We start from the raw sequence: 22,531 nt of genomic DNA, 5'->3' as shown, positions 1-22,531 counted from the left end.
ATTCAAGGGTTTTACAGATCTCAAACTCTCATGGGGTAAGAAATTTCCTGATTCAGCAGTCTTCCCTCTCTTACAGGACCTGAGACCTTCTGGAAGGTCCCTCAAAGTCCCGACTTGCTCCTACATCAATGGCTTGTGCCCTCACTCACACAAGGAGCAACAGGCTCCTTGGACACATCAGCTTTTGCATCATGTTTCAGGGATGGCTCCTTACAGCTGTTGCTCACCAGTGACCACCGTCACCAAATGGGGTGAGCTTGCTTTCTAAGCCAGCATCAGTACTGACACAGTTCATTTCTCCAGCTTAAATGTCAAAAACTTGGCTCCCCTTGGGTCATGCCAAAATAAGACCTTGTAATCCCATGCCCTGCCTGCCGGGGAGAGCTGTTTCCAGCCATCCAAGTGGAGATCATTCTGCTTTTTACCGAGGCCCTTTGGACACCTGCATCCACCAACACAGCGTGGGAATGAAGCAAAACCAGGGAAACATCCTTTTAGTTGGGTCTGGCTTCAACTGTGTGACCGTCAAGCTCCTTTCCCAGCCCCTCTGTGCACCACACAATGACATCGTCCTTGGTGTGTGTTACCAGCACGGGAACAACGCCAACATGTTTGACAACAGTTGGTAAAATGAGTCATCCTGCTTTGGATATTTTACCCATCCCTCTGGCTACAAATCACAAACGTTTACCTGTTCACTGTTAGAAATTAAGGTCACCAGATGGCATGGTTTGTCTCTGATAGTTCTGGTTTTTTTCCTTAAAACATTCCGTCTTCAGCTGAGTTTGGACAGGGAAAGCAGAGCAGAAGAACCCCAGGACACGGAGATTCAATTAAAACAAAGTGTGGAGCCCTCCTTGGCCCCCAAACTCCGCTCAGCCACAGTCAGGACAGACCAACCATCAATGTTGCTCCTTTCCTGAGGATTGAGTTTCCTGATTTTGCACTGATTATCTAAATGGGACCCAGCTCAGATCCTCAATCACATGGTCTTTATATCAGCTTTGAAACACCCATTTTACTTCACCCACAGTTTTAAACAAAAGATCATCAGCTCCTGTCAAAACACCAGAGCAAATGACAGCCCCATCTTTGCCTGTGCATTTTCCTGCTGCCAGAAATAGCAATCCCTGCCCCTCTCGAATGCATGCCCTTATTGTCAAGCCAACCTGACAGCTCCAACAGGAGTAAGAGCTGAAGGATTTCCACAAGTGCTTCACTCCCCTGCATCCCCCATCCACCTCGGCATCTCTCTGACAGACCTGGAAACACGTATGTGCTGTTGTATCAGCATTAAAAAAAAAAAATTATATATATACACATGTATATATCACTTTTTAGTACTCTTGAGAAGACAAAAATCTGAAACATTCCAGGGCAAAAACTAGACAGTACATAAAAAATGCTGGACGTATCTTCACTTTTACGCCCACCCATCACCGCTCAGCTCACAAAGCTGTGGGGCGCAGGCAGGAGCATGCTGTACCCCACCGCTGCCCGCACCACGAGGAGCTAGAAATGACCTGCCCAAACCAGCCCCTGGTACCCACCCCGGGGCCTCCCACACCCCACACCGTGCCTCCCCACGGGTCACACAGGGGCACCACACAGCCACCTCACCCCAGCATCCTCGTCCCCAGCCATCCCACCACCCCCCACGGCAGGGCCTGCCTCAGCGCCCACAGACCCCATATACCCCCCAGACGCCCCACATCCCCCACTCAGCACCCCACAGACCCCATATACCCCCCAGATGCCCCACATCCCCCACACAGCACCCCACAGACCCCATATACCCCCCCAGACCTCCTACATCCCCCACAAGGTGCCACACAGACCCTATAACCACCCCCCCAGACCTCCTATATCTCCCATTCAACACCCCACAGACCCCACATACCCCCCCAGACCTCCTACATCCCCCACAAGGTGCCACACAGACCCTATAACCACCCCCCCCGACCTCCTATATCTCCCATTCAACACCCCACAGACCCCACATACCCCCCAGACTTCCTACATCCCCCACTCAGCATCCCACAGACCCCATATGCCCCCCCAGACCTTCTGCATCCCCCCCCAGCATCCCACAGATCCCATATACCCCCCAGACCTCCTGCATCCCCCACTCAGCATCCCACAGACCCCATATGCCCCCCCAGACCTTCTGCATCCCCCCCCAGCATCCCACAGACCCCATATGCCCCCCAGACCTCCTACGTCCCCCACACTGAGCCCCACACACCCCATTTACCCCCCCAGACCCCACACCCCCCGCCAGCCCCAGACCTCACGGCCATCATACACCCCACAGATCCCAAGCATCACCACCCGTACACCCCACACGCCTCACAGCCCCCCCCCCCCAGCCCATATACCCCATATACCACAACCCCCCGGCCCCCACAGCCCCCCGCCCCGCTGTCCCCGCAGGCCCCGCCCCGGAACGCGGCGCGCGGCCGCCGTTTCCGCGGGGACGCCGTGGAGGTGGCGCACCGGGGGAGCCAAGATGGCGGCGCACACGCTGCGGGGCCTGTGCCGGCCGCCTCTGGGGCTAATCGCCGCCCGGTTCTCGCAGCGGGCCGCCGCCGAGACCGAGTACCGGAGCATCTACAGCCTGGACAAACTGTACCCGCCGCGGCAGGACGGCGACGCCGCCGCCAGCGCTCCGGTGAGTGGGGCGGGAGGGGGGGGAGAAAGGCAAGCGAGGGGCGGGGCTTGGCGTGGGGCGGGGCTTAGCGCCTGAGTGACATAAGTGGATGGGCGGGGTTTATGCCAAGGGGCAGGGCTATCGCGCGTGGGCGGGACTTAGCACAAGGGGCTGTTATTGCGGGTGGGCGGGGCTGATAAGAAGGGGCGGTGCCGTCGCGGGTGGGCGGGGCCAGCCGGGCCTCGCCCCAGCACCTGACGCGGGCACCCCGCCGTGTTTTCCAGGAGGAGCCGCAACCGGCCACCCTCGACATCCCCCTGGGTGAGTCTCCCACCACCACAACGGACCCGGGCCAGGGTGCTCAGCTGGGCCTGTCCCGGTTGAGCACCCGGAGGTGGGTGAGGCCACGGCCTACGGGGCCCGTGCTCAGCGCACGGAGCTGAACTCCTGAGCGAAAGCACAACCGAGTCACGGGCGTCCTTCGGGCGTGCGTGCTGCAGCCTGGATCATCCCCGTTCCCTGCTGCAAAACCAGCTGGGGACAGGTCTCCGGGTCAGCACGCTGCTGTTCTCTTCCAGCTCGCCTGACCGTATCCTACTGCCGGAGCAGCGGCCCTGGGGGGCAGCACGTTAATAAAGGTGAGGAGGAAGTTCTCCCACTTTGAAGGAGAAATCACAGTCTTCAGTTGTTCCTCTATACTTTGTGGTAAAACATGGAGAATTGGAAGTTAAAGAGCATCCTTGTGCTGCCCGATGCTAATTTTTCATTATCCTTACCCTACGTTTTAACACAACGTCCAAGTCTACGTAGTGCTCAAGACCAGTTATAACATATTTGGTTCTCCCAGAAACGCTCTTACTGGGATCATTGCTGCTACACACGCCACGTGAAACACCACCTCTATCTAATCTGTTTTCATTGATCAAACATACAAGCAGCCACCTGTATTCTGAAGCTTCACAGTGCAATAAATTCTCAGCTTAACTCTAAAAATACTTCCTGTTCCGCCATTGCCATTAAAAATAAGGTAGGTAGTGACTGGCAACAGCAATAAATCTTGTAGCTTCTAGAAAGGCAAATACCATGACACAGTCTCCATAAAAATGTTGAGTTTGTCTTTAGAGTGGTATTCAAAAATACAGCAAGAAAAAAATTACAGTCTTCCAGGAAATGAATACTGGAATCATCCTATGTTCAAAGCCAGCAGTGAACAGGCTGAATTATTTCATAAAACTTAGGAAAGCAAGCCATTACATTGAAAAAAGATCCTGTTTTTCCTCCCAGTGAATACCAAGGCAGAAGTTCGGTTCCACCTGGCATCAGCAGACTGGATTCCAGAAGCTGTGAGACAAAAAATGGCATCGATGGTAACTAACCTCCCCCCAGTTCCAGCCACAGTTTAAATGTCACACTTTCAGACAGCATGTGACAAGTCTAACAAGGTTTCAATGATCACATCACGTTTTCTCCTCTTTAGCACAGGAATAAGATAAACCGAGCTGGTGAGTTGATTGTGAACTCTGAAGAGAGTCGCTACCAAATGAGGAATCTGGCGATTTGCTTAGAAAAAATCAGAACCATGGTCTCGGAGGCTACCGAGAAGCCCAAGGTGGTATCTAAGGAGACAACACAGAAGCTCATAGAGAGGTATCTTTATCGAAAAGGCCTTTATTTGAGATGGATTCAGATTATCATGTTACATGATTTAGTTTGCAGGATTTTTAAACAATCTTCATACTCATTTGGATTTCCTTTATAAAAAAAAAATCACTGGTCTGTTAGATTTTAACTGCTTTCCTGGGTAGTATCCCACAAACAGGGACTTTTTTCTATCCGTGGACATTTGTTGGCTCATCAGATCTACATTATATCTGTGCTCAAAGTTGAATATTTAAATGGTTTCTTTATACACTAAAGGATCTTTTAATTTTGTTTTAGGGTGGAAAAAATGAACCGTGAACGACTACGACAGAAAAAGATACACTCAAATATAAAACAGAGCAGGAAGGCAGACTTCGACTGAGAACAGCAGAGACCGAAGTCCTTGGCATACTGTCTTTTTAAAGACATGGCGTTGGTAGCTGTAGATGATGCAAAACTCATGAGCTATATTGAATAAAAACGGTCTGAAAGTGTAAATAAAAACATTTAACAACTCCTTTTGAAACTAATGTTACACTGTGACAACCTGTCAATCATTTTGCAGAAAAATTATTGTTCATGTTAGAGAGAAACTAAAAATTCAGATTTTTGTCAGCTACTTTTTTTTTAATACTTTGTGTCCTTCATCCATCCCTCTGCTCTATGAGAGCACCCTCTGCTGCTGAACACAAAAACAGCAGTAGATCTGGGGGGAAAGAAGGGGTAGAGTACATATCTACATCCTACATATCTAAGTAGCAAATAAAGTATTCACCATTTCAAGCACTTTCCTTCCATTTTAGTTGATTTTTTTTTCCTAACCAAAAAAAGTGCATGTCATTTTGCTAAATTAACCTAAAGCCGTGGCAGGAATTTGGCAGGAGGCAGTTGCTCTCTGGTAGCACCAAAAGCATGTCTCAAAGACAATGAAATTACCCTTTTTTCATATTCTCACAGGGCCCCAGTGGCCTAATGGATAAGGCACTGGCCTTCTAAGTCAGGGATTGTGGGTTCGAGTCCCACCTGGGGTGAGGAGTAGGTGGTTCTGTTTTAGGCAAAAACCCAAATAAAAGAGGAAAGTGCTCTCTGCTGGTCCCTGGGGTTTAATTGGGGCACAGCAAGGTGTGCAGTGCTCGCTTCCCCTTTAGAAGGGGGGGACTTTTGAGCTCTCCCCTTACACAGCCCAGGTCAGCAGTTACATTTGCAAAAAGCAGAGAGCTCAAATCCCACATTCTCCCCAAAATGGGCTGCCTGGAGGGGTGCAGGAGCACACTGATGCATCTTGATATCCCTCCCAGGATCCTGCCTAAAGCTTTCTGCGTGGCGGGGGGCAGGGGGGGCTGCCAGCTCCCCCTCTCACAGGCAAAGGGGTCTGTGCTCTGGCCCTTAGACTTCAGACTTATTTCTGACGCTGAAAGTCATCACACAAACATCAATGGGGACAGCAACAACCTCAGCTGAGATCTCCTGTGACCAGGAGACCTGACTGCCACCTATCACCTACTGCTCAGGCGTCCCCCCCCTAGATTTTACAACAAGATTTGCAAAATTTTCCTGAAAGCCTCGGAGCCAGCACACGACACCAGGGTTCAGAGGAGCCGCACGTTTCGGGGGTTAAAAGCGTATTCCAAGATTGCACATGTTTTTACACCAAAAACCCCCAGATTCCTGACCCAGGGGCCGGGGGGTGCCCCAGAAAGGACTGAGTCCCCCCTAACCGCAGCAACAAACCCCCCAAACCGGGGTACACCCGGAGACGGCGTAGATCCCCCGAAGGGAAAAGAGTCACCCCAGATGGGACTCGAACCCACAATCCCTGGCTTAGGAGGCCAGTGCCTTATCCATTAGGCCACTGGGGCTGCATACAAATGTATTTTTGGTACCGTAACTTAACTCTCTGATGGCCAGAGGGGAGTGTAGCCACGGTGCGTGGGAAAGGGCGGGGGGGGAGTCCCACACAGCCCCGGGAGGACCCCCCGGGACTGCACGTCCCCCAGAGCAAGGCAGCACTGTCCCAGCCAACCCACGCAGCTCTCCTCCCTCCATCGCCCAGTAAAACCGCCCAGCGCAGCATCGGCTCCGTGCACAGCCCAGAAATGCCGGCGGCGGGCGGGGGGAAGAAGGGGGGGCGAGGGGGGGGGCTGGAGACCCCTGCGAAGGGCCTAGCTCCGCCCGCACGGCCTCATCCCGCTCTCCCGCGGCGGCGGGGCGGGACGTGCCGGTGCCCACCGCTGGTTTTCGGTGCAATAAGCCACCCCCCCGCCACCCCCCCACCCCCCACCCCAAGCGACGAGGCCGTTTGCTCCGGACCCCCGCAGAAAAAGCGCGGGGGGGGGGGGGTGCGGGGCAGAGGAGGGGGGGCAGCTTTTGCGCGGCCCCAGTGGCCTAATGGATAAGGCACTGGCCTCCTAAGCCAGGGACTGTGGGTTCGAGTCCCACCTGGGGTGGAAGTCACTTTTTGCCCACCCCGGCTCCTTGCAGCAGTGCCCCACAGGGAAGGGCGACGTGGGGACACCCCCCTTACATACACAGACCCCCTCATGCCTCGGCCCAGCCCCGCGGTAACTCACCGGGCGCTCCCTGCAGCGGTAAAAAGCTGCAGCCCGGGCCTCCCCCGACCTTTTATTCCTCCCCCCCCCCCCGCCTCGGGAACAGGCCCCAGCTGGGGCTCAGCCTCCGCCCCGCTCCGGTTCGCCTTCACCCCCGGGACAGGGTGCCCTGGGTTGCTGCCCCGCCGTGGGGGAGAGCCCCGGGGGCACCAATGCCCCCGGAGAATTGTAGGGTGGATGCCGGCCTAAAGCTGCCCCCAGCACAGGCACGTTCCCTCGAGCTTTGCCCCACTGCTACCCCCGGGGATTCTCTCACCCCATGGGGTATCGATCGTTGTCCCCCCAAGCCAGTAACAAGGGGAAATTAAATGACTAGAGCATCTCTCGTGGCTTTAAAACAACCACGAAGGGACTCGAACCCTCAATCTTCTGATCCGAAGTCAGACGCCTTATCCATTAGGCCACGTGGTCCCCCATAACTCTGCCTTGGGGACAGTGACACACACGGGGGGGGGTCCCGTGGGTGTCCCTGCCACCCCCTGCTCATCACCCGTGCTCCCGTCCCTCCTGGGATTGCAGCTGTTCCTCCTGGCCTAGCGCTGGCGATGGGGGTGAGCGGGTGGGGGGGGTGTCCCTCCTCCCATGGGACCCCCCATGGTGCCAGTAGGTCACCATAGACATCCCCCCCCCAGCCTCAGTTTACCCCGTATGTGCTGATGGAGACTGTGCCGTGCAGGAATCCTGCGGGCTGGAGTGGCAACATTCCCCTTCTGCCACCAGCTTCGCTGCCCGCAGCTCAAGCCATGCTGCTGAGGATGCCAGCAACTCAGAACACAAATATAATCCAACATACAAAGTGCAGACACCATCCAGGAGACACCCCCAACACAGAGCAGCTGGGGTCACCCTCGCCTTCCAGCTGCCGGGGGTGTGCGAGTCCAGGCCTTCCTCGCCACATCCCCATGGAAAGGCAAAGTCAAGACCATCATCACATCTAGCCGAGGCTGTGTATCAGCCGTAAGCAGGAGGAAAGGAGTGTTTGAATCCCAGGGTCAGGCATGACTGGGGAGGAAGAAGGATGGGGACAGCCGGGACCCTGGAGACAACTCGTCCTTTCCCAAGACAGGATTCAGTGTGATGGTCACAGTTTCAATGAGCCACTGGTGATGGGCACCCTCTGTAATGTAGCCCTGCTACAGTATAATGGTGTGATGCACAGAGAGACACCACAGGCCTCGTTAAGCTCCTGTTCATTATCAATAACACCCTCTGCACTCTCCTCCCAGTGCAGCTTGGCTTCTCCCCTAAACCTGTGTTTCTCATCTAATCCTCAAAAAGTTTCCCAAAGCCTGCCACAGGGCAGGAAGGTATTTTAACCTCTTCCACAGCCATGGGAGGTTTTGGGGGACATGTTGGTTCCTGGGGTACGTTCAGCTCAGCTCAACCAGTGTCTCTTTTCTGATGTGTCCATCAAACAAAAGCTGAACAGAAATGTGCTGGAGAGAAAGGGCTGTACAAGAAGAGCACTTGTGCTCTGCGGGTGTGCAAAGCTTCCCAGCACGGTGGGTGGCAGCAGCCAGCAGACAGACCAGAGCACGTAGCAGCTGCCCCAGCTCCATCCATCCTGGGCACCCCCCGAGATCTCGCCAAGGCGCGGGGGGCACAAGGGGTGTAGGGTGCAAATCCCAGCGGTGTCAGGTGGGAAGAGGCCGGTGTGATGGGGGGGCACAGCGGGCAGCGCCAAGCCAGATGTGTGGTGGGGATGGCATGGCCAAGTGGGTCCAGTGCCTGATGGTGGACTGGGGGCCCAAGGGTCCGAGTCCCCCATGGCCGAGTGTCCTTTGGCCCTGGGGTCTTACCCCAGGGTGCAGGCAGGGCTGCAGGAAGCTCCTTGTTGCTGGCAGCGGTTGCCTGCTCTTGCCCAGCACCAGGGAATTTGCAGCCCTGAGAAAGTTATGTGTCACTGCGGCATCTCCGCTGGGGCTCTTTTCTTCCCTCTCTGCACCCTAGTCCTCACCCACCAGCCAGCAAAGATGGTCCCACTCATACGGAGCAGCACAGGTTCAGCCTTCTGCTGCCTGAGGCTTAGCGCTCCAGAGGGAGGAGAGGAGAGAAACAGCAGGAACAAAACTTGGTGCTACCCGAGCGAGGCCATCGCTGATGGAAGTCCCTCTGACCACACAGTGAACCAGCCCAGGCCCCTCACGGTGCTGCCACCAGGACAGCCCAGCGGGAGCGCAGGTACAGCATCTCCAGAAGATGCAAAGAAAGTGCTGCCCAAAGGAAGCCAAGTGATCAAATACCGCCCAAAGCCACCTGATGCTATCCAAACTCGTAAGAAGGATACAAAAAACATTCTCTGGCCATGCTTTCAATCGCAGCCCTGAAGCTGGTCACCCAAAGAGGTGGAAGTCAACTGGTCCCAGGTAATACCAGCCTGGAGACACCCCGTTAGCCGCTTTCCCCGGCCCCCAGAGCAGGCAAGGTTTGTTGAGCGGCGCAGGGACCTGCAGCTCGGCTTCCTGGGGCTGCCGGCAGTCCAGCGCCCAGGGCTTCAGCAGGTTTGCTGCTTTCCAGGCAGCAGAGTCATTTCCTCCACCCCTAAGAGAGAAAAATTACTTAGAAAGAAACTTCACTTTCAGTTTTACTAGTGTGATATCACCCTGACCGCAACCGCCTTTTAAAATCCATTAACTCTGTAGGAAAAGACCCTCCAAGCAGCTTTTTAATGCAACAAACCTGAGAGGGCATTATCCCAAAGGCACTTATGTGGAGGCCTCTGGTCTCAGGGCAGCACAACCAAACTGCACGACCCCAGTGACCAGCCCCTTGCAGAGATGCGGTTTCTGGCAGAGTAAAGCTTCTTTCCCATCAGAGCTTGTCCTGCTCCGGGAAGAGGTTTGCATGACACTTGCAAAGTAGTCATCCCCAGCATCAGTTGGCTTTTTGTTGGGGGTCAGATGCAGCTGATGCTACAGGGAGCACCCGGAGAGGGTAAAAATGCAGCTGAAATTCCCTGCTCAGCCCTGACCCAACACAGACCCAGCTCTGCCCAGACAAGGCTAAATAAACAGCTTTAACTGCTCTGCTTTTGCACTTTCTGGGACACCTTGAAAGATGCCTGTGCTACAGCCAGAACCATCCTTTCATTAAAACCTCTCCAAAAACCATCCTTTCAACAGGTCCCAAGGCAAAAGCTGGTTGTTTTTCCCTCAGTAACAGCCTCACTTGAGCACTCGGCATGTGGGACCACACGACGGGCCGGATAAAGCACCCGCCTTTGCACCAGAACCTGGGGCAGTTTGTAGCTGCTCCTTGTTGCTTCTGTTTTTCATGAGATCTACATTGGGACCATTGATAATCACATCATCCCAACAGCATCGTGCACAGCTTGGGTACAGCAGCCTGGGTACAGCAGTTCTTGGCACAGCCGGCAAGCCTGGAGCTGCCACGGGCATATCTCTGCTCCAAAACACCCATCGTGGCCCACTCTGACCTCCCTCTTCAGTCCCCCCCCGCAAGTTCTGTCTTCAGAGGCTGTGCTCGCAGTCCCGTATTCAGCGGGGTTGTTTAATTTGCGCTTCTGGGTTATCCCGGTGCGTTAACCTCCTTAATTGACATCTGCCACCGGGGATGGGAAGCGTCTTCCCACCGACCAGCCAAAGCCAGCTCCCGCCGGGCAACAACAGCAGCAGGAGAAATCCCGGCAGCGCTGCGCGGGGCTGGCGGCACTAAAACGGGGAGAAAGAGCACGGAAACCGGGTTGGCATCGGCAAAATGGGAGCTCACCCCAGATGGGACTCGAACCCACAATCCCTGGCTTAGGAGGCCAGTGCCTTATCCATTAGGCCACTGGGGCTGCGCAGGGCGCGCGCCCCGGCCCGCGGGAACGGCCCCGAGCCCGGCGCCCGCTCGCGCCGCGGGACTTTGTGCGGGGGGGGGGGGGGGGGAACAACGCGGTCGCGCGTGTAACCCACGGACCGGGGGGGGAATCGCCGCCGGGCTCCAGAGGAGGGGGAAGAAGAGCCGGGCCGGGCGAGGCGAGGGAGGGGGACACGGGACCTAACCCGGGGTTTGCTTTTTCCCTCCACCCCCCCCTCCCGCGAGGGGAAGAGGCGCGAAGGGAGAAGTGGGAAAAGCTGGAGCCGGTTTAAAAGTGGGGGAGAGGAAAAAGAGCCGACCACGAAGGGACTCGAACCCTCAATCTTCTGATCCGAAGTCAGACGCCTTATCCATTAGGCCACGCGGTCGCCGGTGCTGCAGCCCCCCCCAAGCGCTGCTGCCAACCCCCGGCATCGCTCCCTCCGCCCCCCCGGGTCCCACCCGAGCACCCCGGGTGCTGGGGGCACGGGGGGCCGCCAGGAGACATGGCCGGGGGAAGGACTCTGTTGCTGCAGCCAGGCCGTGGGGAAATCAAGCGTGGGACTTGCCGTCCGCGACTGCGGCGCTGGAGCCGGGGGACGGTCCTGCCGCCGGGGCTTGGGTGCTTTGCTGGGGAGAGGCAGAAGCGGGGTGCTGAGTAGTCTGGGTTCTCGCTGAGCATCCAAGTCGTCCCATCGCCTCAGTCAGCCTCGCAAGTGCCACGCGGGTCCGGCTTCCCTCCCTCCTCTGCCCCCCACGGCGAGCTGCCGCAGGAGGGACGTTGTGGAGCCCAGGACCTTGCTGCAACAGGCCGCGGTGGGTACCAAAAGTCTACAGAGCAACAGGACAGATTCGCAGCTCCCGTGAACTCACGTCCCCACCAGCTGCTGGCAGACGTAAGGGATTGCTGGAGGACAGGTGTATTGGTTTTATGTGGCAAGGTTTTGGTAGCGGGGGGGGTTACAGGGGGGGCTCCTGTAAGAAGCTGCTGGAAGCTTCCCCTGCGTTCGAGAGAGAGCGAGCCCACACCAGCCGGCTCTAAGACGGACCCGCCGCCGGCCAAGGCCAAGCCAATCAGTGATAGTGGTAACGCCTCTGTGATAACATTTTTAAGAAGGAAAAAAAAGTTGGGACGGGGAGAAAACAGCCACCGGAGAGAGGAGTGAGAACATGTAAGAGAAACAAGCCTGCGGACACCAAGGTCAGTGCAGAAGGAGGGGGAGGAGATGCTCCAGGCGCCGGAGCGAAGATTCCCCTGCAGCCCGTGGTGAAGACCCTGGTGAGGCAGGCTGTCCCCCTGCAGTCCAGGGAGGTCCACGGTGGGGCAGATATCCACCTGCAGCCCGTGGAGGACCCCACGCCGGAGCAGGTGGGTTCCTGAAGGAGGCTGTGACCCCGTGGGAACCCTGCGCTGGAGCAGGTTCCTGGCAGGACCTGCGGATCTGTGGAGAGAGGAGCCCACGGAGCAGGTTTTCTGGCAGGACTTGTGACCCCGTGGGGGACCCACGCTGGAGCAGTGTGCTCCTGAAGGACTGCACACCGTGGAAAGGACCCATGCTGGAGCAGTTTGTGAAGAACTGCAGCCCGTGGGAATGGCCCACGTTGGAGAAAGTTCGTGGAGGACTGTCTCCCGTGGGTGGGACCCCACGCTGGAGCAGGGGAAGAGTGTGATGAGCCCTCGCCCTGAGGAGGTGAAGCAGCAGAAAATAACATGTGATGACCGTAAACCCCATCCCTGTCCCCCTTGTGCCGCTGGGGGGGCTTGGTGGAGAAATCCGGGAGTGAAGTTGTGCCCGGGAAGAAGGGAGGGGTGGAGGGAAGGTGTTCTGAGATTTCGTTCTATTTCTCATTTACCTTACTCTGGCTGATTTGTAATAAAGTGAGCTAATTTTCCCTAAGCTGAGTCTGTTTTGCCCGTGATGGTAATTAGTGAATGATCTCTCTTGTCCTTATCTCGACCCACAAGCTTTTTGTTATATTTTTCTCTCCCCTGTCCAGCTGAGGATGGGGGAGTGATAGAACGGCTTTGGTGGGCACCTGGCATCCAGCCACGGTCAACCCATCACAACAAGTCACCTCTCACGCTGTTCTGGGGGCTCAACACGGTCCCACCTCTAGTGACACTGTCACCCACCAGCGTAAGGTCCTACAACCAACTCAGCCCTCAAGCCCCAGCACAGACGTCACCCCTATTTCTCCTCTTGCCCCTTACATCTGATTCAAACCTTGTCTTATGGCCCATATGCTTCCCACCTCCTACCTCAGACACAACCACAGGCCACAGTAATAAGGTGCCATCTATGATGTCCCAGTGGGATGGGACTTTCCGAGCACACAAGAATTGGAGCCACTTCCCTGCAAGGGAAACATCACTTCGAGCACCTGGAGATATCACTGGAATCACAGCAGAAAAAATAGGCAGAGATGGAGAGGAGGGCAGCTGAGGGAAAGACAAACAGAAATTTTTTTTAAAAGTCTCTGAGCCTTTCATCTTAACCGTGAGGACTTGGGGAAGAACCTCAAGAGCACAGGAGATCAGCAAGGAGGCAGAAACAGAAACTTAGTGAGTGCATGAAAAGCTCAGTGCTTTGGGAAATGAGGACATACTCTAACTTCCACAGCCTGGGCTGCTATGGAGCAGAACCAGGCTCGAAGGAGAACAGCCTCTCCCCCGTCTCCCTGGCACTCCTCACTATTCCTATTCCATTTCAGTGGGGTTGCTGCAGACTCTTAGCCCTGTAAATGAGACAAGATTTGCTTCTGAGTGGCTCTGGCTCCTTGCCTTTTCTTTGTGGAGATGGGCCCTTTCTTTTCCTCTCCCTCAAATTGTTGGATTTTTTTTTTTAATGACCTTATTTTTCCTTTACCACAACTAAAGGTTGCTCCCAAGAGCCAGCTGAGTGCATCAAACCATTAGCAAATCCTTCCTTCCAATGCAAATAAATACATAAAAAGTCTAGCTTCTGTTTACAAAATATCCATCCCTCATTAATAAATATCAAATCAACTTCCACATAACAAATGACGTGTCCTGGAACTGTTCATAAGACACACAGTACCATTTGCCTCCTTATTTGGAGGCAGAAGACAATGCAGCGAGCTTTTATAGCTATCCTTACCTTTTCTCTTGGGACAGGTAAGTTCAAGAGGGATAGAAAAGCCTTGAGGAATTCTCTTCTCATCCATGTGAGAAGGGATCCACCTGTGTTAGTAATGTTTTTCATATCCACAGGTCCATACCCTTTCTCTTTTGGTACATCTCTTTCTCACAGGTTGAGATCTTTCCTGATCCTTTTCTGATTCAAGTGGAATTTTTTCTTCTAGCAGGGGCTGCTCCGAGGTACCTCTGCACCTACTACGATGTTATTGAGTACCTGAACATTTCCTCTTACAGCAAGCTGCACGCACACATACTGCCCAAGACAGACTTGAAGGAGCCTGTGGAAGTGAAGATGGATTTTATGCTTGTGGCTATTCTCTCCGTGGTAAGGACCCAAAACTCCTGTTGAGTCTTTATAACAGAAAACTGGGTGATTGCTAGGTTGGGGTCTGAGTCTTCTACCAGGCAGGGTTGGGCCAGCAAAGCCATGGGGATGACAAGCAGCCCCTTCCACTTCTTCAGCTTTCTGCTGTTTGAAAGCATTTTTGGAAGATCTGGAGTATTTTCTCCCACCTACTTCCAGAAAAAAGTTCAGACGCAGGTTCAGACAAACAGCCTGCTTTATAGCAGGCTCTAAAAACAAACCTGTGGAGTGCCTGAACTGAGCAATGCATTTGCAGGACACTGGTCTGTAAATGTTAACAATAATCTTTTTTTTTTTTTCCAAACCATTGGACCGTACACTCCCACTCTTCAGCTGTAGGACCAAGATCTTTGCGCTCTCCTCCTGAGCTGAGTTTCTGCAATCTGTGCTGTCCACTGCAAGAGCGACAGGGGAGAGCTTCTGGGCTCTGCATTGGATGTACCTAAGAAAATCAGCTAAATATCTTCCCTTTTGTTTCTCCAGGTCGAAAAGCTCCAGACAGTCACTTTTTACATCGTGTTGAACCTGGTAGGTCCCTCGAGAGCGTTTCTCTCCTGTGGTGTTGAGCCTGGCACTCATTTCTCTCCTGCAACTTCTTCCCCCAGGAGTGGGAAAACACTTTTGTAACCTGGGACCCACAGGATTTCTGTAACATTTCCGAAATCGTTCTGCCCACGGATACGTATTGGTCTCCCACCATCTTCATTTTAGAGCGGTAGGTTCCCCTTTGATTTTAATCCACTGGCTTAAGAGAAATACAAGGATGCAAACTGTTGGTATTATTGTAGGAAATGGGATAAACTCGTATGGTTAAAAGTTGTTCCCATGAGCTCTCCGTAACCAAGAACCTCGATTAATGGTGATGACAGTTTATACAAAGCACTTTGTGGCTCTGTAATACTGTAACACCTCGAGGAATGTCCCAGCTGGGCTGTCGTTAAAGCTGAGGACGCAGCAGAGACCAGCAATGTCATGGAATGAGACGCGCCTTAGCAGTTTGTTGTAAGATACTGCACAGAGCACTGTGGGTCTGACAGAGGGATGGGCACCACTGCTAGCTCTTCGGAGGGGGGAAGGAGGGAGAGGCAGCTCTGCGGCACAGCAGAGCCTGCAATGAGCCAGCAATGAGCCCTGGCCCTGGGTGGGAGTGGGAAGCAGAGAGGAGAGAGGAAGGAGTTTCCTTAGGAGGTGCAGAGCTACTACAGACCTTAGCCCAGAGGCACCCAAGAGCCCTTCTTCAAGCCCCAGGTTTCCTCTCCTCACCGCTAAATCCCGTGGCTGGGTGACGGACGGCACAGAGCCTGCCCTGCAAGGACGCTTACAGCCCAGCCTTGCGTGGGACTGAGGAGCGATGCAGCATCTTGGAGCTCGGTCACTCTCCGCTTTTGTTTCCTCCAGAGTGAACGGACAAAACTCAAACTTGGATTATATGGCCATCACGCACAACGGCAGCTTCAAATCCACCCAGCCCTTCCAGGTCACCTTAACATGCAGCTTGATGATCTTCAAGTTTCCCTTCGATACCCAGACGTGCAACTTGAGCGTAGCTTCATTCCTCTACCCAGGTACAGCAGCAAGCTGAGTTTTACCACAGGTGGGCTAAATTCGCAGGAGGACGAATAGATGAGATGGACCCTGGCTAAGTCCTCGGTTCCCTTGGCAGCACCACACTCTCACACTGGGTTAGTGGTGTAACACCAGGGACAATGAGCTAAAACACTGTCATTCTGTTTTGGCACGTTTCCCAGCAACATCTCTGGAAGCATCTGGATGTTCTGTGGCAAGTTCCCCCCTGGACTGGTCTCTACAAACCAAGAGACTAGGAGCCTTCCTGCAACAAGGCTACTTGTTCACATACAATTTTGCAGGACTGATCTTTAAACATACCTGAAAGCCATGGAAACGAGAGGAAATTAAGGACAGCTTCAGGGATCCAAACTGCAGTCAGAGATCATCCCGACAGGAAGGGTTGAAAAATAAGCAGAGGTGACACAAAAGCCTCCAGCTCCCACCCACAAAGGACAACTGTCCTAATTCACCAGAAATTTCCCCTCTGATCCACATTTCCAGAGGTCCAGCCAAGTCTCTTCACCAGAGTCCTTTTTAGTTTCTCCCTGATAGGCTAAGAAACCCCAGCAGTGCAAGAACCATTGCGCTTCCCCATCTGTGCACACTCTTGGTTGGGAGGGAGAGGGAGGGGAAATAACTGACCTCTAATAAATACCTAAATTCTGCAACTTCTCTCCTCCTCTGCCTCCTGCCCAAGCAGTAACAGACCTTGTCATGAAGACAAAACGGACACCAGCTGAGATGATGAAAGACAGCCAGAGTTACTTCCTAACTGATGGAGAATGGAAGTTCACCAACCTGAGCATCATTGAATACAGAGAAGAGCTGGATGACGAAAAATTTTCTGTGGTCACCTACGTGGTACGGCAGTACTTTCATAATATATTGCACTGATTTGCCACCAAAAAAAAAAAAAAAGTACAAAACAAGATGATTTTCTACATTAGGGAACATTGCCCAACACAGTAAGTTACCTCCTGCTCACCTAAATTTTGTCCCTCTTCTTCAACAGATTTCCATGGAGAGACGACCCACTCTGTATATTTTGAACCTGATCCTCCCAACATGCGCCCTGTATCTGCTGGATATGGCTGTGTTGTTTGGACCCAGCTCTCTCGAGGAGAAAATCAGTTTCCAGATTGCCATCATCCTTGGCAGCTCCATGTTAGCTGTGATTCTCAACAACATCCTCCCAACTTCCTCCAACAAACCACCCATAATAGGTACCCATCTTTATTGAATAAAACCTGATTTTTTCACAGGTACCAACCCTAAGGAAGGTCTTTGATTGTTTATGGACGCATTCACAACACTGAAGTCATGAACAGCTAAGCTTTATCAGCTTGCTGGAGTTAAGAAATTTCCCCCCTTCCCCACCAGGCAACTGAACACAGACAGGATTACATGCAAGAAAATGATGCCAATTATCAAGGGCTTTCTTTGTTTTCGTATTGTTCTGCAGTGGTATTCTTCTTAGGCACCTTCCTGCTCATGATCATGGCTGTGTTAGATACCTTCTTCCTGTTGCACCAGCAGCACAAATCCCTGCGCTTAGACAAGGTTCTCGGAAGCTTCCAGCAAGGTAAAGCAACCCGTAACCTCTTAAACCTGTAGGTTCGGTGCATTTTACTGCAGGTTCGTTTGAGCAAGGGTGGGTTTCCTCAGGGCAACCAGTGACCCAGGCAGGATCAGTCGTGGTAGTCACCCACCAAACCCCCTATACTGACACATGCTATGTGCTCTTTGCAGACACCGAGCAAGCGATGAGAGCCATGACCAAGCAGACCACAAAACACCTCGCCAAGGGAGGTGCCCAACTGCTGAACCTTCCCAAAAAGGCCCAGGAAAACAGACAGCCAGCCAAGCCCCACTGGAAACCACAGGAGCAGGACCCATTTCTGCTAGTTCTGGAGAAGGTGCTTCTCTACAGCCACTTCTTCCTGTCCCTGTTTTTTTTTGCTACTATTTCTGTAAAATGGAGCAGCTAGAGATCAGCTCTGCGCAGTGCTAGTTCAGTTGTTCTCCATTGTATTGCTTCTAACCCCTGCACTGTAATTTTTTTCCTGCTCGATTCATAGAGCTGCAGTTTTCAGTTGCCTAAAATAAAAAATAAAAAAACAACCCCACAGGGCATGAGATCTGCATGCTTAGTACTTTGTACTCTAGTTCAGTAGATCTACCTATGTTCTTAAAGTATTCTGTGGGCTAGCAAGGTATTTGAATAAAACAATTGTGAAATCTGGGGATAATACCTTCATTCTATTCATCTATAATTCTTACCACAAACACGACCAACAGAAGAGAGAGTTAATGCCCTTCTTCTCTTACAGAGATGTTTCCATTTTGGGGGAAGGTTTTTAAGAATTCCAACTCAGATAATTAAATAAAACAATGCAAGTCTGAAGCATTTGTACTGTTGTTTCTGTGAGATCCACATCATTCAGAAAAGCAGGACAGAGAGAATAATAGGATTGCCAGGATTAAAGGGGTGATACTTGGGATGTTTTAAAAAAATTAAAAAGTAACTTTCAATTTATTTTTTTTTAAAACATATCTCAACACATCTATACTTCTCCAACTCCTTCTGCAATCAGCTGCAGCTAAACCATCACAACCAACCTAGGAAACAGCCCTAGACCTCTGCCTGTAGAACTGCTGAGGTATATCTCCCACTGCATCGCAGATCACTACTAAATGCACTCCAGCACCTCAAAAGGCTTTATATATGTTCAACTTCCAAGCAACTATTTGCCTGCAATGGCAGAACTGCATTCCCTGCACTGTGTGGTTACACAGATGAATAGACGGTTTATTTGCATTACAGAAGGTGCCATAGGACTGAGTTTGATCAACAGGTCTAACTGGGATCTTGGTCCTTCCTACAAAAACAAGCTCACAGGTAGAAAAGAAAATCCAGGAAAAGCAGGCTGTTTGCAAGTTACTGTATTGTTCCACATTTCTGAAAACCTTGCAACCTCATGTCTAAGATCTAAGCCACAGACAGGAGGGAAAGTACTTTATTTAAAAGATGATAGAATCCGACAATTGTTAAGACAAACTGCTTCTAGACAAGTTTACAGATCAGCAATCGGTTTGTGGGGCCAGTATGGATATTTCTCCTTGTCCAGTCTGGTTTCAGGGAAGGCTTCATGCAAGTCTTCATATGTCATCTGTTCAAAGGGAATCATGCTTCTGAACTTCTGAAGCTTGAAGTGGGAGCAGAGACAAACACGTTATACGCCACTTGTCAGCAAGAAAGAGCAAAGCACACACAAGTAAGAACAAGGTGTGTGCCAGGCTGGGTTAAAGAGAATATTCACTAAGCAAAGTCCAGACTTACTTGTTGCTCATACTGGGCAATACGAGCTTTGGAAGCCTGCACATATTCGGCACTGCTCTTTGCCTGCAGGAAAGCAGAGGATGTGGTGAATATGGTTATGACAAAGACTGCAACCTAGAGTGAACCTGCAACCCCATGCTTTAAGTTGGCATTAAAATTCATCATCGTTACACTAGGTAAGCAGACAGAATGTTGATCAAAACCGAGCGTGCCAAACCCTTCCACATGCAGAGATCCTCTTGCTTAGCCAAAAGCCAGAGACACGTGCGAAGACCAGAGTCATGCTCTAGCTCAGGCTGCCCTTCCTGTGCAGGTGCACATACAGAACATCCCTTCCCTCTCACCCCTTCCCATCCTCACAGAAGCCAGAGACAACCCCGGCATTAAAGAACAGTTTAAAGACTTACAGCTTCCTGCTCTTGGGCATCAATTTTGGCAGTTTGTGTATCCACTGGCTCAGGAACCTTTAGTGCACTGAACTGTAAATCAAGAGAGAAATTTTTTTATGCTGTTTGTCTGATTGAAAAAATCCTTCACACCAGGGTCATTTTCCCTGGCAGCAGGGGAACATTCCCTCCTTTCTTCCTAGGACGTGCTCACAACCATGTAAGTTAACGAGCTTTCTAAAACTGACCGCTGCAGCTTGACTGTGTCCTTCACAAGAAGCACTGCTGACCTGAGTTTAAAGCCATCTATTCTGTACTTGCATACCACCACGAGGACATAAAACTACACACCTTCATCACAGCACTGTAAAGAGCACAGCATTGTAAGGAAGCAAGAAAATCTAATACCAAAGACTTATCATATCACAGACTTATTTCCTCCAAGACAAAGTTCCCAGATCCATCTGAGGTCAGTGGGTCCCCCCAGCCTTGGGAAGCTGACTGTATTGGGTCTGGCTGAGACGGAGTTAATTCTCCCCATAGCAGCCCTCGTAGTGCTGTGCTCTGCATCAGTAGCGAGAAAGGTGTCAACAACACACCAGTGTTTTGGCTACTGCTGAGCAGTGCTGGCACAGCATTGAGGCTGTCTCTCCAACATTTTTGCTCCCCCTCAATGGCAGGCTGGGACTGGGCAAGATCTTGGGAGGGGACATAACCAGGACAGCTGACCTAAACTAACCAAACAGATATTCCATACCATATGACGTCAGCTCAGATATAAAAACTAAGTAAAAGGAGACAAAAGGGGGGCATTTTTGTCTTCCGGAGCAACCGCTACGCGTACTGAAGCCCTGCTTCCCAGGAAGTGGCTAGACATCGCCTCCTGATGGGAAGTAGGCAATAACATAATTTGTTTTTTCTTTGCTTTTGCGCATGACCTTTGCTTTCACTTTATTAAACTGTCCTTATCTTGACCCATGAGCCTTTTGTTATATTTTCTCCCCCTGTCCAGCTGACGAGGGGGAGTGATAGAGCGGCTTTGGTGGGCACCTGGCGCCCAGCCAGGGTCAACCCACCACACCGACTTTCATAGTGACACCATGTGCCCTTCAGCAAAAGCCTCACTCATGCTTTTCAATTCCTGCTTATAAAGAGGATGGCAACCCCTGCAGGCATCCACTAGCTTTACACATTTCACAGTGTGCAGAGCCATGCCTGCCACCTTCTTCCATTCAGTGACTTAGAGAAATACTTTGAACGTTCGCTTCAGGAGAGGCACTACCTGAATACAATCCCGCAGCCAAAATAATTTATCAAGTTTTCTTTCACCCACTTTCTCACTGTACAGTGCCACAGGTTTCCTCCTGAAAGATGGTACTGAAGTGACCTCCTCGAGATCAGTGACGCTGATCTGCAGGATGTAAAGCTGGGGCACCTGCTAGCCAAAACCACCTCTGCCAATTCTGGTATTTTCCTCTCAACACCAAAGACATTCCCCATTTAAGCCTCACCCAACTGACATAGAGACTGACCTTCTTCTGAAACTCATCCACCATGCCAGCTTTAGCAACTGTAGCCTTGTAGTAAGCCCAGTCGATGGTCGGAGGTTTCTCTGGCAGGGCAGCCAACCTAAAGAGATGGAGGACAGCAGTCACGACCGGCGCTAGAAGTAACCTTGTGCTATCATTTGCTCTCTGCCACAGTTACTTTCCCGAGTGTCATCAACAGAGCCTGCTAAGTTTGGTTTAAGTATTTTCAGGTCCATCATTAACAAGGAGCGATGAACCATTTCTGCAAATCCCTCTGCCCTTGAAACAGACTTCTCTATACAGACTAGAAGAGTTCAGCCTGCAGCCCTGCTCCACTTCAGACTGCTATATAGTGCCTCTGAGTGCAGCCCTGTAAGAAAGGATTAGGCAGTTTTCACAATACTAAGCTAGAGGCAATCAGCGATATTAACTGCAGTAGCCAACCACATTCGTATCAAGCAGCAGATGCTGAATGATTTGAGAAGACTCATGAATTTGTACAGCATTTAACAGAATAACACAGCTTGCAAAATGTTTTGAGCATGCCAAAGCAAACTGCTTTCACAGAACTGCTTTTTTACATTGCAGCTATTGTTTTACTCTGGGGAGGATTAAGTAAACATGACTTGCAAAAAAAAGCCACTAGTTGTCTTGAAGGTGACCTGTTTTGACGCCTGCCGGGACACTCCTGCGAGACCACGGTTACCGACACTGGCTCAAGCCAGCACCGCAAAGGCTGAACGGTTCGGCTGAGGGATCGAACTGCCCCACACGCAGGAGCGGGACAGACACTCACCGTGCCGACAGCGCGTCGCTGCGGGTCTTCAGGGCGTTGAACATGGCCCTCTGGTTTGGAGGCACCCTCTCGGCGAAGGCCGCCCAGTCAATGGCCTTGATGGCAGCTCTGCGGCCCGCCATGCTTCCAGCCTGTGCCCAGGGGAGGGGATGACACCAGGCGGGTTACACTGGGGGGGGTGGAGGGGTTGGGGGGAGCGGGTAGGGCCCAGCAACCGCGGGGCTGGGGAGGACGGCTCCCCCGCGGGTAGGCCGGCACGGAGGGGTGCGGGCTGGCGCGGGAGGGGGCACACGGAGCCCCGCTCCTCGGCCCAGCCCCGCCGCGGCCTCACACCCCCTCCACCAGCCCCCCCCGACACTCAGGCCCGCCCCGGCCTCTTCCCTCCCTCAGCCCCGGGAATCCCACACTCCCCTGCCCGGCTCAGCCGGCCGGTCCCCGCCCCCAGGACCCCCTATCCACCCACCACCAACACCCCCCGGCCTCCCTCGGTCCCGGTCCCGGTCCCGGTCCCGGTCCCCGCTCTCACCTTCACTGACCGCCACCCCCGTCCCCAAGCGCGGAGGCCAGCAGCGCCGGAAGTCCCTCCCCCGCCGCCCAATCAGAGCGCAGCTCCACCGGAAGGCGTCCTTCCCCTCCTTTCTCGGTGACCGCCGCTGCTTACCCCGGAAGCGCTTTGCGCACCGGAA

The 22,531-nt window shown here is 52.7% G+C and overlaps 3 protein-coding genes and 6 non-coding genes across 10 annotated transcripts; 4 read left to right on the top strand and 5 right to left on the bottom strand.

Moving 5' to 3' along the window:
• Positions 1-2,470: 2,470 nt before the first annotated feature.
• MRPL58 (mitochondrial ribosomal protein L58) lies at positions 2,471-4,821 on the top strand. Its single transcript, XM_069799108.1, has 6 exons — positions 2,471-2,671; positions 2,935-2,971; positions 3,229-3,288; positions 3,935-4,017; positions 4,128-4,297; positions 4,589-4,821. The coding sequence occupies exons 1-6, from the start codon at positions 2,510-2,512 to the stop codon at positions 4,671-4,673; spliced, it is 597 nt and encodes a 198-aa protein (XP_069655209.1). The 5' UTR covers positions 2,471-2,509; the 3' UTR covers positions 4,674-4,821.
• A 428-nt stretch (positions 4,822-5,249) lies between these two features.
• On the top strand, positions 5,250-5,322 carry TRNAR-UCU (transfer RNA arginine (anticodon UCU)). The gene has a single exon. It is a non-coding gene; the product is annotated as a tRNA-Arg (tRNA).
• Positions 5,323-6,077: 755 nt separating this feature from the next.
• TRNAR-CCU (transfer RNA arginine (anticodon CCU)) lies at positions 6,078-6,150 on the bottom strand. The gene has a single exon. It is a non-coding gene; the product is annotated as a tRNA-Arg (tRNA).
• Positions 6,151-6,665: 515 nt separating this feature from the next.
• TRNAR-CCU (transfer RNA arginine (anticodon CCU)) lies at positions 6,666-6,738 on the top strand. The gene has a single exon. It is a non-coding gene; the product is annotated as a tRNA-Arg (tRNA).
• A 500-nt stretch (positions 6,739-7,238) lies between these two features.
• Positions 7,239-7,311, bottom strand: TRNAR-UCG (transfer RNA arginine (anticodon UCG)). The gene has a single exon. It is a non-coding gene; the product is annotated as a tRNA-Arg (tRNA).
• Positions 7,312-10,626: 3,315 nt separating this feature from the next.
• On the bottom strand, positions 10,627-10,699 carry TRNAR-CCU (transfer RNA arginine (anticodon CCU)). Its single transcript has one exon. It is a non-coding gene; the product is annotated as a tRNA-Arg (tRNA).
• Positions 10,700-11,017: 318 nt separating this feature from the next.
• Positions 11,018-11,090, bottom strand: TRNAR-UCG (transfer RNA arginine (anticodon UCG)). Its single transcript has one exon. It is a non-coding gene; the product is annotated as a tRNA-Arg (tRNA).
• Positions 11,091-12,927: 1,837 nt separating this feature from the next.
• Positions 12,928-17,782, top strand: LOC104312273 (5-hydroxytryptamine receptor 3A). The gene is made up of 9 exons (XM_009926357.2): positions 12,928-13,837; positions 14,026-14,186; positions 14,709-14,753; positions 14,831-14,940; positions 15,624-15,790; positions 16,495-16,655; positions 16,807-17,017; positions 17,257-17,376; positions 17,544-17,782. The coding sequence occupies exons 1-9, from the start codon at positions 13,723-13,725 to the stop codon at positions 17,780-17,782; spliced, it is 1,329 nt and encodes a 442-aa protein (XP_009924659.2). The 5' UTR covers positions 12,928-13,722.
• A 940-nt stretch (positions 17,783-18,722) lies between these two features.
• Positions 18,723-22,521, bottom strand: ATP5PD (ATP synthase peripheral stalk subunit d). Of its 2 annotated transcripts, none has more exons than XM_069799106.1 (6): positions 22,372-22,521; positions 21,846-21,976; positions 21,053-21,149; positions 19,542-19,613; positions 19,135-19,197; positions 18,723-19,000 (listed from the first exon to the last, which is right to left on the bottom strand). In XM_069799106.1, the coding sequence occupies exons 2-6, from the start codon at positions 21,965-21,967 to the stop codon at positions 18,869-18,871; spliced, it is 486 nt and encodes a 161-aa protein (XP_069655207.1). In that variant the 5' UTR covers positions 21,968-21,976; positions 22,372-22,521; the 3' UTR covers positions 18,723-18,868. The 2 variants fall into 2 exon arrangements, with proteins under 2 accessions (XP_069655207.1, XP_069655208.1); XM_069799107.1 differs by having other exon boundaries at positions 21,846-22,014; positions 22,372-22,483.
• Positions 22,522-22,531: the final 10 nt, after the last annotated feature.

This window comes from Haliaeetus albicilla, chromosome 12, assembly GCF_947461875.1.
Source record: "Haliaeetus albicilla chromosome 12, bHalAlb1.1, whole genome shotgun sequence".
Lineage (NCBI taxonomy): Eukaryota > Metazoa > Chordata > Aves > Accipitriformes > Accipitridae > Haliaeetus > Haliaeetus albicilla.
Note: the sequence above shows the minus strand (reverse complement) of the source record. Positions and strands in the feature narration are given on the sequence as shown.